The sequence below is a fragment of the Oncorhynchus nerka genome, linkage group LG8 (genome assembly GCF_034236695.1).
Source record: "Oncorhynchus nerka isolate Pitt River linkage group LG8, Oner_Uvic_2.0, whole genome shotgun sequence".
NCBI classification, from domain to species: Eukaryota; Metazoa; Chordata; class Actinopteri; order Salmoniformes; family Salmonidae; genus Oncorhynchus; species Oncorhynchus nerka.
The window spans coordinates 57,536,963-57,551,022 of record NC_088403.1 but is presented as its reverse complement, the minus strand read 5'-3'; the positions used below and the strand labels follow the sequence as shown (position 1 = coordinate 57,551,022).

The following is a 14,060-nucleotide window of genomic DNA, read 5'->3' as shown; positions in this document are numbered from 1 at the left end:
GATTTCTTAACTATTATTCTACATTCTAGAAAATAGTTTAAATAAAGAAAAACCTTTGAATAAGTAGCTGTGTCCAAAATAAAAATAAAAAGCTGTGTCCAAACTTCTGACTGGTACTAGCCTACATTATTCATCTCATATGTATACGTATATACTGTACTCTATATCATCTACTGCATCTTTATGTAATACATGTATCACTAGCCACTTTAACTATGCCACTTTGTTTACATACTCATCTCATATGTATATACTGCACTCAATACCATCTACTGTATCTTGCCTATGCCGCTCTGTACCATCACTCATTCATATATCTTTATGTACATATTCTTTATCCCCTTACACTTGTGTCTATAAGGTAGTAGTTTTGGAATTGTTAGCTAGATTACTTGTTGGTTATTACTGCATTGTCGGAACTAGAAGCACAAGCATTTCGCTACACTCGCACTAACATCTGCTAACCATGTGTATGTGACAAACAAAATTTGATTTGATTTGATTTATATATATATATAGCCTATAATCTTTGAGAATTTACAATCATCAAAATAAAAGCTAGAACATCAGACTCCCATTGATTGTATGTTTGAGCGTAAGACCACAGCATTAGCCATGTCAAAATGCGTAGAATTGTGTGAAATTATGCTATAAAACATTTTCAGTCACTGCCATTTTCAGTCACTGTCATTGCAAAATGTTTAGAACTGCATATAAAAAATAAAAATAAATTACATTCTTTGGTCATTGTTTATTTTTTTTTAGCTCTCAACAGTGGATCAAGCAGCAAAAAATTGTAACGGTAGGCAGACATCAACATTCAAGACCCAATCAAAGAGTGTGGCCCAATGATTGTCATGGTGAACGTCCAATCGTTTTTCGAGGAAGTTAAGGAATGGCAGACTGACCCTATTCGTTTTAACCAATGAAACGTGGGAACGTTTAGGCTGGCACTGGTCTATACCAATAGTAGAGTTTCGCTGTACAGGTTATCGGTATCCTCCTTTGCGATATTTCGCTGTGCGCCATTTTATGTTCCCCAGCTCGAGTGGAGAAGGTTGTGGATGTCGTTCAATGTAATATTTGTTTATCTATTTACAAGCGTTGGTAACCTACTTTAATTTGATACAACAGAGCACCTTTGGAAATGGCTACGGGAGCGAATGCAACCCCTCTAGGGAAGCTGCACCCGAGTATCGGCGCTAAACGAGGTTTTGATGCTGGGCCTGGTGCGGGGTTGATGCCTCCACCCGGGCCTCCTGTGGCCTTTCCTTCGATACCGAATTTTCAGCCACCAATTCCCAACGTGTCTTTCCCGCAAGTTCACCCCGTGTTTACTGCGGTGGCCGCTTTTCCCACCCCACCACAACCACCCCAAGGTGCCGGAATGCAGCCCCAGTCAGGTAAGCTAGGCTAGCTAGCGAGCTAAACAGCGTGGAGAAAGTCCTTCAGTGTTGGACTGTGTTGTGGGTTGAGCAGCTAAAGTAGCTTGCTAACACTCCATATTAGCTAGCCAACATTATCGATGTTTCATATGCTGAAATGTATCTAATCATTGCAATGCGAAATACACTTAGTACATTAGTAATATGTGCCAAGTGAAGTGAACAGGATTCTAGCCAACGACGTAATTAACGTTAAACACAATATTTGTTATAACTGGTTCAACGTTAACTGGTCATTTAACAATGCACGGTAGTTATTAGGACATAGTCTTTTTAACTAACGTTACTTCGGTGTATGTTTAGGAAATCGTAAATTGTACGTTATCAGTCAACATGTATAAGACCCACGTTGAGAATACCCTCTTTCTCATCTGTCAGACTTCGGTCAGAAAAAAGCCAGGAAAAGGAGCCGCTGGAATAGTGAAACACCCGACCAGAAGACAGTCATTCCTGGTATGCCCACCGTCATCCCGCCTGGACTGACTCGGGATCAGGAGAAGGCCTATATAGGTAACTTGCTAACTTGTCCACTACTATATAACAGAACTGTACTGTACATTTACAAGCTAGTGTTTAGATTTACAGGATTAACTGCCTGGTTCTTTACATGTCCCTGTGAGATCCAGTTGCCTAGTGTTTTTTCCCCCCTCACTTTCTGAGTATTGAAATGTTATGTATAGTTCATGACATGTTTGCTGAATTTCATCAGTTAGAGCATATTGAAACAGTCTGTTTAGAGTCACTCACCCCACGTTGGGAGAGCAATGTCCTGACTAGTGCATAACCACGAAAGGGTTGATTTGCGTTGAAGGTGATTCAAGTACAGTATTTGCCAATACATAGACAAAACTTTGCAACTCAAGCTTTGCAACTCAAGCTATAGTGTGGAATCGTATTGCTCTACCTAACGAAATTCTGTATTTTTAAACAACTGACTATACTAACTTGTGGATGTGGGGTGTATAAAAGAAGGCCTTTATCCTAAGGAGTTACAGTAATGTGGTTCTCCTATAGCAATTTTATTTTTTTGTGGCATCAAGGTTTGCATACCACTGGACATCCATTAGCAAAAAAGAAAGGTGTCACTGTCCCTTGGCATGAAGGGATCGACCAATGTTGTCCTTGTGACATGCTAAAATTTTCCTTAATATCATACATGTGAGTTTAGTGTATGAGCAATGCTACTTAAAGGGCAAAAAGCAAAATACTAATTTCCTGTGCATCCTTTAGAATAGACACTAATTTGGATGTTTTAAGACCCAGTTAGTTTAAGAAACGGTCATCTTCACTCTAAATGCCTTCCAACAGTAGTGTAACACCACCAAACCGGCCTTGGTGCAGCTGGTATTTAATCCTAGATGCCTTTGCCTGCCGTTGTGCCCTTGCGCACGGCACTTAACCCCTCACAACAACTTCTACATTGGCGCCCCCTGATCCAACCTCTCCAACCTGTATTGTATGTGTGTCATTTGGAGGGGTTTGGATAAAGTGGAAGTCAGATTTCAGTTGAGTCTGTCTACATGTCAGTAACAGAATGGGTTATTGTTAATGGTTGGTCTTCCTTGGTATGTAAACATTCATTTGTGCCTGCCTTCTGTTCTTACTTTTTATTTTTCCTTTGTTCATTCACCACAATAACCACACAAGAAGTTCAAAAGGATTTGTTGGAAGCGTGTAAGATGAAATAGCAGTGAAATATCAATTCACAGTGGCTATGTTCATCTCATTTGAATCTTGTCAGGAAGGGGTGGGAGTTTTTGGAGGTTGGGGAGGACTGGTTTACATTTGTTCGTAACTCCTATACAGAAATGTGCATGTGATGAGTGATTTATTTTTGTTCCTTCTTATATTACATAACCAATAGCTCCTTGGCTGTAGAGCCACTGGTGTGCAGACAGTGACTCTCTATTGGCTCATTGAACTTTATTAATGTATATATATGGTGTTAGGACGACTTGTGGATTGAGTTTCCCTATTCTACTAAAGCCACAATTAACTACGATCGTATAACAAAGGTCACATTATTATTATTATGATAATAATATTACAAATTGAAATGAATCTACATGCCTATAATAGGGTTTGGAATGTGGTTATTTTATGCCGGTAGGCATGGAACCCTGCTCTAATGACCCTCTGAAATGTTGCTGTACATATAAACCCTTCCTTCATTAATGGGATGCCAAATTTTGCATATGTACATAACATCCATGCATATGTAAAACACATCCTGGGGCTTATTTCCTGATGACAGCTCACTTTCCGTTCAATGATTTGGCTCTGTAGAGTTTTGCATGGCCATTTCGGTACATCCATTTCCCCTGGAAATGAGGAAGGGTTTTACTGTTGTAGAATATTTGCTGGAATTCAGAAGTATACTTTATTCCCCTTGTTTTAATGTAAATGTTTAATCATTCATTGTAATCGTGTTTTTTTTTGCCTCTAAACAAATGAGACGGTGCTCTAATTTAGAAAGCACTGTTTCCAGATGAATGTTATGGTGGTAACTGCATTTCTCTCCATCCTTCTTGTTTTTCTTTCCTAACCTGAATTCTTCCAGTCCAACTGCAGATTGAAGACCTGACTCGTAAACTGCGTACAGGAGACCTGGGAATCCCTGTTAACCCTGAGGACAGGTCGGGAAAAGTTTTAAACCCACGAACAGTAACATTTTCTCTACCTTGTTCTTTTGACGCCAAATGTTGGTCTTTGGAAAATTATACATAATTTTCAGAAGATGCTTTAGGTCTTGAAGTGTAGTAGATTTAGTATCCATTCACTAGTGGTAGAGGCATATTGTGACATAGTAGTGTAATTTTCTCAGTTTATATTTTCTTCAGTAAGTACACAGGGATGTCCTACTTCTAGGCTCTTATAGTTATAACTTCCAGGGTGTCTGAAGACTAAAGATTTGACTCTGAATACAGTATTACATTTCAGTGTGACATCCAACCATTTTAAATTGTAATTTTGAAAAAGTGACGAATGATAGAAACCTTTGGGCTCTTTAGTTAAGATAAGGTGTGAAGTTACCATGGGCACCTTTCCGGTTAACTTGGTGTTCTTCAAGTATTTCCAGCTTATGTTTATACCTATCTAAATTAGCCTCATAAGTTTATATTGTTCTTATATTCCTCAATGATTTTCTTAAATGGCATCATTGTCTCCTGACAGATGGTATTATTACTAATAATAAGTCAAAAAACAATTACCCTTATTCTGAATATCTATATAATATATATCCCACTGCATTAGCTGAAACATCTATGTTAATGAAGTGCAGTGTCTTATTTTTTATTGTGTATGCATCCTGATTTATCCATTCTGTCAACTCAGATGTTGACTTGACTGTGTGTGTGCCATTTTGATTATTGATGGAGACATTTTTCTTCAACACTGCAGGTTTGGGTCAATACTTATGAATCTAAGTTAATCTTATTGTTAATTTAGCAGCTTATGGTTGATAATATTTGTATATTTTAGTGATGGCCAGAATGCATATTTCAGTCTCCTTGACTAGTCAGGTAGCTGTAAGGTATGGGGAGTCTAGCATCTTAAATAGTTATATAATGATATACTGTTTGCAATTTGAACAACTAGGTCAAGTATAGTTTTCAGTAATGGGTTTCTTTAGGATAACCTGCTTCTGCCAGTGCTTGACATGACAAAAAAACATCCTGATGTGTTTCTCTGGTCTTGACTCGTCTCGTCAATTCAAGTGGTCCAACCATTGTCAGATTCCACCTGAATCCTGACAAATTAACTTTTAACCGTTGGGTGTTTTTCCATGGTCATTAATGGGTTTTCCATAATGAGGCTTCTGGATCTTCCACCCATGGGGAGGTTCCACAGTATTCCAGGTGGAACTCTAGGGCTCTGGAGGAGAACTCCTCCGATCCTGACTATTCCGGAATGACACAGACCGGCTCTGACACTTTAGTTTGCATAAGCATCTATTATTCCAGCAGGAAATGTCATGTTGTTTTTATGAGTGTGAGATTGATATCTCTTTGTTGGCCACAGTCCCTGTTGTCTGTACTTGACATAGTTTCATTATCTTAATCAGACGTTTCCACAGCGACAGCAAAAAGCTCATCCCAGGACGCTAATAACGTCACTCCTCCACTCCCAACAAATAACGGGAGTGTTTCAGGTTGTCCGCAGTGGAAATTTCAAGATGTATAAAAAGAAACCTTTCCTATACATTTCCTCCTGAATTGTTCATCGACCAGACCTCATTTGTGGGAGAGTGCACAATGAAAAGGGTTAACGTCTAATCATAATTCATTTTCTCTAACCCCAAATTACCCCTTGTCACCTTAACCTTTTTCAAGCACAGAGCCTCTTTAACGCAGCGAAACAGGTTTTCAGGTGTTCCATCCAAGGGGAAGGTATGGACCTGGCTTTTAACACCCTCTCCACCTCGGCATCCATTATGGCAGTCTTACTCCCAAAGCCAGCGGTTCCTTTAGGAATGCAACGCTTTTTTAAAAAAACGTTTTAATTTTTGATTGCCCACCCCTTTCACATTACATCCTGTATGCAGGATTAATTCTGTCCATTTTGTCTAGATAGATTTAGTTGTTGAAGTGGTGGTTGGCCTTTCGGAATAGTCTTTATTACTTATCGCAAGGTGATATGTCCCCATTTTTCAGATGTAAATAAAATCCCAGAAACCATTTGGCCAGTCAAACACTATAGCATTGTAGCAACAAATGTCCCTTTGTGAATGCAGGAAGTAAAGCCAAATAGCTATCACATAGCCATTCCTATGAAAGATGACTTTGTTTTTTCCCAGTGTGACCAACTGCTTACCGTAACCATTGTTTCTCTTGCCTCCCCTTCACTGAGAAGTGGCACGGGGACATGACATTATCAAGTGTACCTTAAAAAGAGCTTTCTTGGTAACAATGTTATTCAAGGCTTAGACATAGGGAAACTTGTGTATGATTGTCAATGGTCTTAGTTCTCCCTCCAGTTGGAGATATTAATGGTTGCCTGTCTGTACTCTCTCCCCCTCCCCCAGATCCCCGTCTCCAGAGCCCATCTATAACAGCGAGGGCAAGAGGCTGAACACCAGGGAGTACCGCACACGCAAGAAGATCGAGGAGGAGCGTCATTCCCTCATCACCGACATGGTGGCACTCAACCCTGAGTTCAAGCCCCCCGCTGACTACAAGTATGTGCCCTATTCCCCTATCTACTAACATAGTCTTGTTTATTTGGATCCCCATTAGCTGTTACTACAGCAACAGCTGTTTATAGTCTAGTTTCTTCCCACTCCCCCAGAATGTTCTTGTTTATTCCCTGTTTAAATGACACTTCATGGCTGGTCTGAGTTTCAGAACTATTGCTATGTCTCTGCTGGTTTTAATGACTTCTGAGAACAGCCATGCTTCAAATGTTATTTAGCAGATGTTATTGTGGGTGTTGCGAAGTGCTTGTCTTCCTAGCTCCAACATTGTGGTAGTATCTAACAATACACCCAAATATTTAAGTATTAGGATGAGCGATATTGGAGTGGCTTTGACTAGGATACAGTATATGCATATGAAATGAGAAACTCTTCCCTTTGGCTTGAATGTGTAAGAGACTGGGTTGTATCCTTCACTATACTAAACATGAATATCCCCCACAGGCCCCCAGCTACCAGAGTCAACGACAAGGTGATGATTCCACAGGACGAGTACCCAGAGATCAACTTTGTTGGCCTGCTGATTGGACCACGGTGAGTTACAGGCCTTTACCATAGGGGTGGGAGTTTGCCAGGGACCTCACAATATGATATTCTTGCAATTTGATGTTCCAAACATATTGTTCAACATATGTCAAGAGAGCCATGAGAATGAGTTTTGATCAGTCATAGAAATAGAAGTGCGAACACCAAATTGGCTCTGTATTTTATAAAGGATATGGGGAACAAGTTATGAAGGTACAGCCAACTAGCGCAACAATAATATATTATTATGAAAACGATATGATATATCCTCAAATTAATATCCCAATATGTAACTGTATCAATCCCCCCCCAAACCCATAAAAAATGGTTCTATATAATATTCCTGTGTTGTGGGTCTATTGGCACATTGGGTTACAATGTCTGGGGTTTTGCCTATAAGTTTCAATGGCACAAGTACAGTGAAATGCCTTAGACCCCAACAATACAGTAATCAATAACAATGTAATACTACAAATAACAAGGTAGAAAATAAACACACAATATAAACACACGATATATATATATACACAAAGTAAGCCTACAGTACACAGGGTCCGTACCATATTTACAATGTGCAGGGGGATACTGAATCGATAGAGGTAGATATGTCTAGGGGTAAGGTGACTAGGCATCAGGATATATGGTAAAAAGAGTAGCAGCAGTGTATATGATTGTGTGTGCAAATGGAGTGCGTGTTTGTATGTGTGTTGGAGTGTCAGTGCATAGCGTGTAGGGTGCCTGTGCGTGTGCATAGAGACGGTGCTAAAATAAGAATAAAATACAAAGGTCAACCCAGCTAGTCTGTGGAGCCATTTAGTTAGACGTTTAGTTAGCCTTTTGGCATAGAGATAGAAGCTGTTCAGGAGCCTGTTGGTGTCAAACTTGATGCACCGGTACCGCCTGCCGTGCGGAAGCAGAGGCAACAGTCTTGGGTGGTTGCTCAGTAAGTGGTGCTGATTCCTTACTACATCTCACACACATGCTGAGGATATTACTTGTGTCCTTGCAGTGGCAACACCCTGAAGAACATAGAGAAGGAGTGCTGTGCCAAGATCATGATCCGTGGTAAGGGCTCGGTAAAGGAGGGCAAGGTGGGCCGTAAGGATGGCCAAATGCTGCCAGGGGAGGACGAGCCGCTGCACGCCCTGGTCACCGCCAACACCATGGAGAACGTCAAGAAGGCTGTGGAACAGGTTAGCCCTTCATAACGTCTACTGCAGGCTTTCCCAAACTCAAACTCGGTCCTTGGGACCCTAAGGGGTGCACGTTTTGGGTTTTGCCCCAGCAATACACAGCAGATTCAAAGAATCACCCAATCATCAATATTTGAATCATTTGTGTAGAGTTGAGACAAAAAAACAAAACTTGCACCCCTTGGGGTCCCAAGGTCCAGCATTTGGGAAACACTGGTCTACTGGCTTACCTCTTGTCACTGTCCACTCGTATAATACTATAACTAGCTAGTGCTATGCATTTCTATGTTCATTTGCATACATTTTTAAGGTTTATTCACTATGGTGTGTCCCGTAGATCCGCACCATCCTGAAGCAGGGCATCGAGACCCCTGAGGACCAGAACGACTTGAGGAAGATGCAGCTGAGAGAGCTGGCCAGACTCAACGGAACCCTGAGAGAGGACGACAACAGGTGAGCCTGCCAAGTTCTGATATCAGCCATTCTATGGATGTTGGATAATCCCGGGTGCCTGGATAACTGTGCTCACTGCTTCACCCATCTGTTTCCTCCACAGGATCCTACGTCCGTGGCAGAGCACTGAACCCCGCAGCGTCACCAACACCACCCTTTGTACCAAGTGTGGCGGTGCAGGCCACATCTCCTCAGACTGCAAGTTCACCAGGTAACTTACCAGCTACGTACTCTGTTACATAAATGATTCCTGCTCAGAAATACAACTGGATGTGTTGAGCCTGTGTTGTGAGGAGCGTAGAATGAAGGGTCTAGGTCCATGCCGAGGACCTGGAACAGTGGGTACTTGGAGTGATCATAGCTCCGACATAAACACTAAAGAGAATTTCTATAACAATTTCTAAAAACGTACCATGCATTAAAAGGACCTCTCTCTCCAGCTCCTTTGCTGCGCCCAGGGCCGGTGAGCCCCCCCAGTCTGCCCAGGACAAGGCCCGTATGGACAAGGAATACCTGTCCCTCATGGCGGAGCTGGGCGAGGCCCCTGTACCCTCCTCTGGTGGGGGACACTCCAACAATCAGAACAGCGGCCACAACAGAGGCAGCAACAACCAGCCACCGCCGGTAAGTTGAATGTAGTGACTAACACGACCTGAGCTTCAATTGTCTTCAAAAATCTACACATCAAAATAGGCCTTTTGTTCCATGCCAGAGATTCATGGAGACTTCATTGGTTCCTTCGTGGAGTTCAGTTTCATCAACAGACGAGCTTAGACTACATGATAAACCGTGCAAGTCATGGAATCCCAAAAAGTGCCTCTTGTCTGACTGTATGTTTGTGCTGCAGAGCCGTCCTCCCTGGATGAACTCTGGCCAGTCTGAGAACAGGAACTTCCACAGCATGCACGGAGGCCACGGTGGTCATGGCAACCAACACGGTGGTCATGGCAACCAACACGGTGGTCACGGAGGCCACCACAACTTCCCACCCCCCATGTCCAACATGGGAGGACACCCCATGCCCCCCAACAACGGTATGCCACCCCCGTGGATGCAGCCCCCACCGCCCCCCATGGGCCAGGGACACGGACACCATATGGGTAAGAGAGACACTGATAAGAGATATCTTTGTTGTTTTTGCCTGTCTCCGTTTTGTTTTCCCTTTTTGTAAACTGTCTTTGTGGCTTCATGTGTACATGACACCACGTCTGTTTGGTCTTCGCAGTCGAATCAGTTATAACACCGCAATTGTATCCTGTAGCCCTTTACACTCGTACCTGGGTTGAGAAGGGCAGATTTGGGCACTGATAAACACCTCAATTGGAACGCAATAGCTGTATAGTAACATGCTATACATGGCGTCAGACCTCAGGGTCTCTGCTTCACAGCACTTTATGGGATTTTGAAACTTGAGAATGGCGCACAACAAGTTGCCCCCATCCCTCCTGCTAATTGGGCAACTTTTGGGTGTTTTTTTGTTGTGTGGGGAAAAGTCTGTAAATTATTGTGACTATGTATTTTGAAAGATGAGACTTTGAAGATTATAATAAATACCGCTTTGATGTCATACAAGAAAGACAAACACCCGTGAATCCACTTGTGCTCTTCACATTTCCATATCATAAAATTTGTCATATTCCGTGTCAATGTGTTTGATCACTTTGCTTGATGTGTGGTTAAAAGATGACACATGGTCATACCCTGGGTTGTTCTGAACAGAATGAGCCAGTTAGTCTATTGTGAAGAGAACTCACTGCGACACACTCATGGCTCCTGTCAATGATCACCAAATCTGTTTCCCTGAATTGCATTGTGAAAGCCTAACACTGTAAGATCCTACTTTAGAACTTAACTAGTGATGTTGGCAATAGAACAGGCCTTCACATGATGTTCACCAGACCCAGATTTATAATGGACTTTTTTTGAATCGCGAAAACAACCGTAATTGTGTGACTGCGGCGATGCAGGGCTGTGTTCTAATCAAAAGAACCCCAAATGTGCTTCATGTTCCTCAACGGCACAGCTAGCAGAGCTCAAACCAGCACCTTGACTTATTATTATTATTATTATTATTGCAATTGTTTTTATTACTTTTTAAACGTATTGAAGACTTATTTGAGTCATAAGTGCATTGAAATGACAGGAACTGTATACACTTTGGAGAGGTTGGAATTTTACAAACATTGTTCAACTGACGACCAAGGTCAGCCTGCAGGCACCTGTCACGCTAGAGAGCGATGAACCAAGTAAAGCCCCCTGGCCAAACCCTCCCCTAACCTGGATGACGCTGGGCCAATTGTGCGGCGTCCTATGAAACTGATGGCCACGGCCGGTTGTGGCACAGCCCGGGAATGAACCCGGGTCTGTAATAATGCCTCTCACTATGCTGCAGTACCTTAGATCGCTGCACCACTCAGGAGGCCCCCAATTATACCTTTTACTCAAACCCTTGTAATTCCTTTGTCGTGTAGCAGCTTCCCCACATTTTCCAGGAATTTTCTTACGTTACTGAATGTATCCAGAGTATTTTCAGATTTCTTTATCAACAAATGTGGGGGAAAGTACAGTGAATGGCAAATGCACACAAAAATCAAGTGTGTTTGTATTCAATCTTGTCGGATGAGATGTTGTCCGTCTTTGGTCTAATAATTAAAACTGTTCCCTTTTTAGATTGCTACTGTGTATATTCTGTTTATCTCTTCTGTAAGGAACATTTCCATTTAGGCCCATTCCCATGAGTGTAAAGTGTTTATTTCTCTTATTTGTGTTCAGGTCTGTTGCCTCCACCCATGATGCCACCACCACCACCCCCAAACAACCAGCCTCCCCCTCCACCCTCGGGTCCCCTGCCTCCATGGCAACAGCAGGCCCCTCCGCCCCCTCCCACCAGCAACATGGCCACTAGTGCACCACTGCCATGGCAACAGAGTAAGAACACTAGCATTGAATCAGTGCAGCGTGTTATTTCTAGTGTCTCCCACTAACTAAAGTTATTTCCTCCCCAGATACGACCACAACGTCCAGTCCTGGCACTGGCAACCTGCCCCCCTGGCAGCAGCCCCAACAGTCCGCTGCCTCGGCTGCCCAGCCCCCCCCCCCATGGGAAACCCCTCCATGGTCCCCCTCCGCCCGGAGTCCAGCCCCCTCTCCCCCGGCGCCCCACCTCCCCCTCCTCCCCCACCCCCGGCTCGGCCGGCATGATGTATGCCCCTCCACCTCCCCTCCGCCCATGGATCCCTCCAACTTTGTCACCATGATGGGGATGGGGGTGCCAGGAATGCCCCCCTTCGGTATGCCCCCTGCGCCTCCACCGCCACCCCCCCAAAATTAAACGCCCACTGAACCTTCTTAAACACAGTCCTGCTTAGCATGCAGAGAAGTTCCTCAAACAAGAGGGAGGTGGTGTGGTTGAATTTGTACATTTGCTTAACTTAATGTTTCTGTTAAAGTTGGTGTGTTTGATCACTCTATACGTTCTGTCGATTTTATTTTTGTTTTGTTTTTGTGTGATTTTTGGGGGGGATTTTTTTTCCAGGGTTTACTCCCTCCATGATTGGTTTATGACTCACTTTGCATACCAAATAACCCACCTCAGACATGTATATGCTTTGGTTTGCCGACTGGACTATGAATGTCCGATTCTCATTCCTTAGTTCTACCTAAAAGTATAACTAGTGTTTTTCTGAGTTATAACAGGCTTATAAGCTGTTTGGATATTTACCTTGGATACATTGGTTATGGGGTGATCTATTAAAGTTGAGCTCAAGCTTAGTCATCATTTTGTCATCATCTACAGGACATCTTACTGTTCAGATTATCCAGCCAATTTTGTAGGCATGGTAGTCCAATGGCTTCGGCCTTCATTCATTGTCATGTTCTATTCACTTGCTATTGGTTTCACTGGGCTGAATATTTTTCTGCTGTTTTTCTAATTGAACCCGATGTGAAGTGTAATTGCTCAAATTTCTTGGACGTCGCATCTCCCTCTTGATTATTTTGTCTGAAAAACGGGTCTTTGTCTGTTTTATTTTTATTTTTTTAAAGAAAACAACCTGTGCATTTCAGCAGTTTCTGTTGAGATTTTTCCCAAAACAATTAATTTAGGTCCATGTGGATGCAGCAGGGAATAGGATTTTGCATCCTACAGCTGATTGGCTTAAGAGATGCTCTGAGCAACTTAAATTCTAAGGAAGTCTGATTGGATGCTTACTTGTTCTGTTAACAACCTTTCCCCTCCATGCTTGTATTGCTTCAGCAAAATCACAACCCTATTTCAGTTCCCTTTAGTTACTTGAGTTCATGAGGAAAAAAATAAACTGTTAGATGACATTATACAATTGTAATTTTTACTCTATTTTTGGAAATGGTTTGTCAGCCTTGTGTTGGGTCTAGCCTGAATTAATAGTCCTTGCAATGTTGCTTGATTGTTTATTAAACTCATCTTTAACTAATTTTGCAGTCTGTGTTTTGCTTTTCTCTGCCTTGTAAACTGTCTTTCCTCAATGACACTTGAATACATTTACATTTAAGTCATTTAGCAGACGCTCTTATCCAGCTTCCACAGACAATTGTTTTGACCTGTAGTCTAGACAGAAGGCTTGCTGGCTCAAGCCTCACTTTAGATAAAAGCCCAGTGGTATAGGCACAGATGGGACAAAGATCCAGATATTTCACTGGATGTTAATGCAAAGCATCTGCTTGGTGTTTCCACTCACTAGCAAATATGCTAGTGAGAGGAAGCCCATTGGCGGGCAGTGGGAGAAGATGGAGCGAGATGCATTTTGGCAGATATTCTACAATATTTTTAATTGAAACATTTGATCTCAATACTGTTTTCTGTTCCCAAAACTAGAATCTTTTGAACAAAAAAAGTTTGAAATTGTGTTTAGGAGTGTGAAGGCGAATTGAGTAACTGCACACGCACTTCAGAGTAGGCATTCCAAAATGAAAATATGCAGATAATACTAGAAAGCTTCAATTAGATCTCGCTTGCTCGTGCTGGGCTCTGCCCCCCCTCCTTGTTCTGCCCGCTATGGCTAATTTATTCCCATTGGAAACGACAGGCTGTGGTTTGTCTTGGTTTAGTTATAAAAAATCTTTGGTATGAGGCTGTTTTCTCTGTACTACACTATCTGCACTCCTGCATCCAATAAGTTTTGTTTTACTGTTTTGTCTCCTATGCTCTCACAGACTTTTGGCTGTGGTAAGGCGAAAGCAACCAACTGAAAGTCGGGGAGGTGCATCTGCAAC

The 14,060-nt window shown here is 42.4% G+C and overlaps 1 protein-coding gene across 1 annotated transcript; it reads left to right on the top strand.

Annotated features, from left to right (window-relative positions):
• The first annotated feature begins 1,009 nt into the window (after positions 1 to 1,009).
• LOC115133638 (splicing factor 1-like) lies at positions 1,010 to 13,261 on the top strand. Its single transcript, XM_029667072.2, is given in 15 exon segments — positions 1,010 to 1,403; positions 1,824 to 1,955; positions 4,006 to 4,081; positions 6,472 to 6,624; positions 7,084 to 7,173; positions 8,174 to 8,357; positions 8,695 to 8,810; positions 8,914 to 9,021; positions 9,251 to 9,434; positions 9,658 to 9,910; positions 11,583 to 11,738; positions 11,816 to 11,893; positions 11,896 to 11,994; positions 11,997 to 12,026; positions 12,029 to 13,261. Coding segments are annotated over 15 exon segments (2,028 nt in total). The 5' UTR covers positions 1,010 to 1,147; the 3' UTR covers positions 12,142 to 13,261.
• The last annotated feature ends 799 nt before the right edge of the window (positions 13,262 to 14,060 follow it).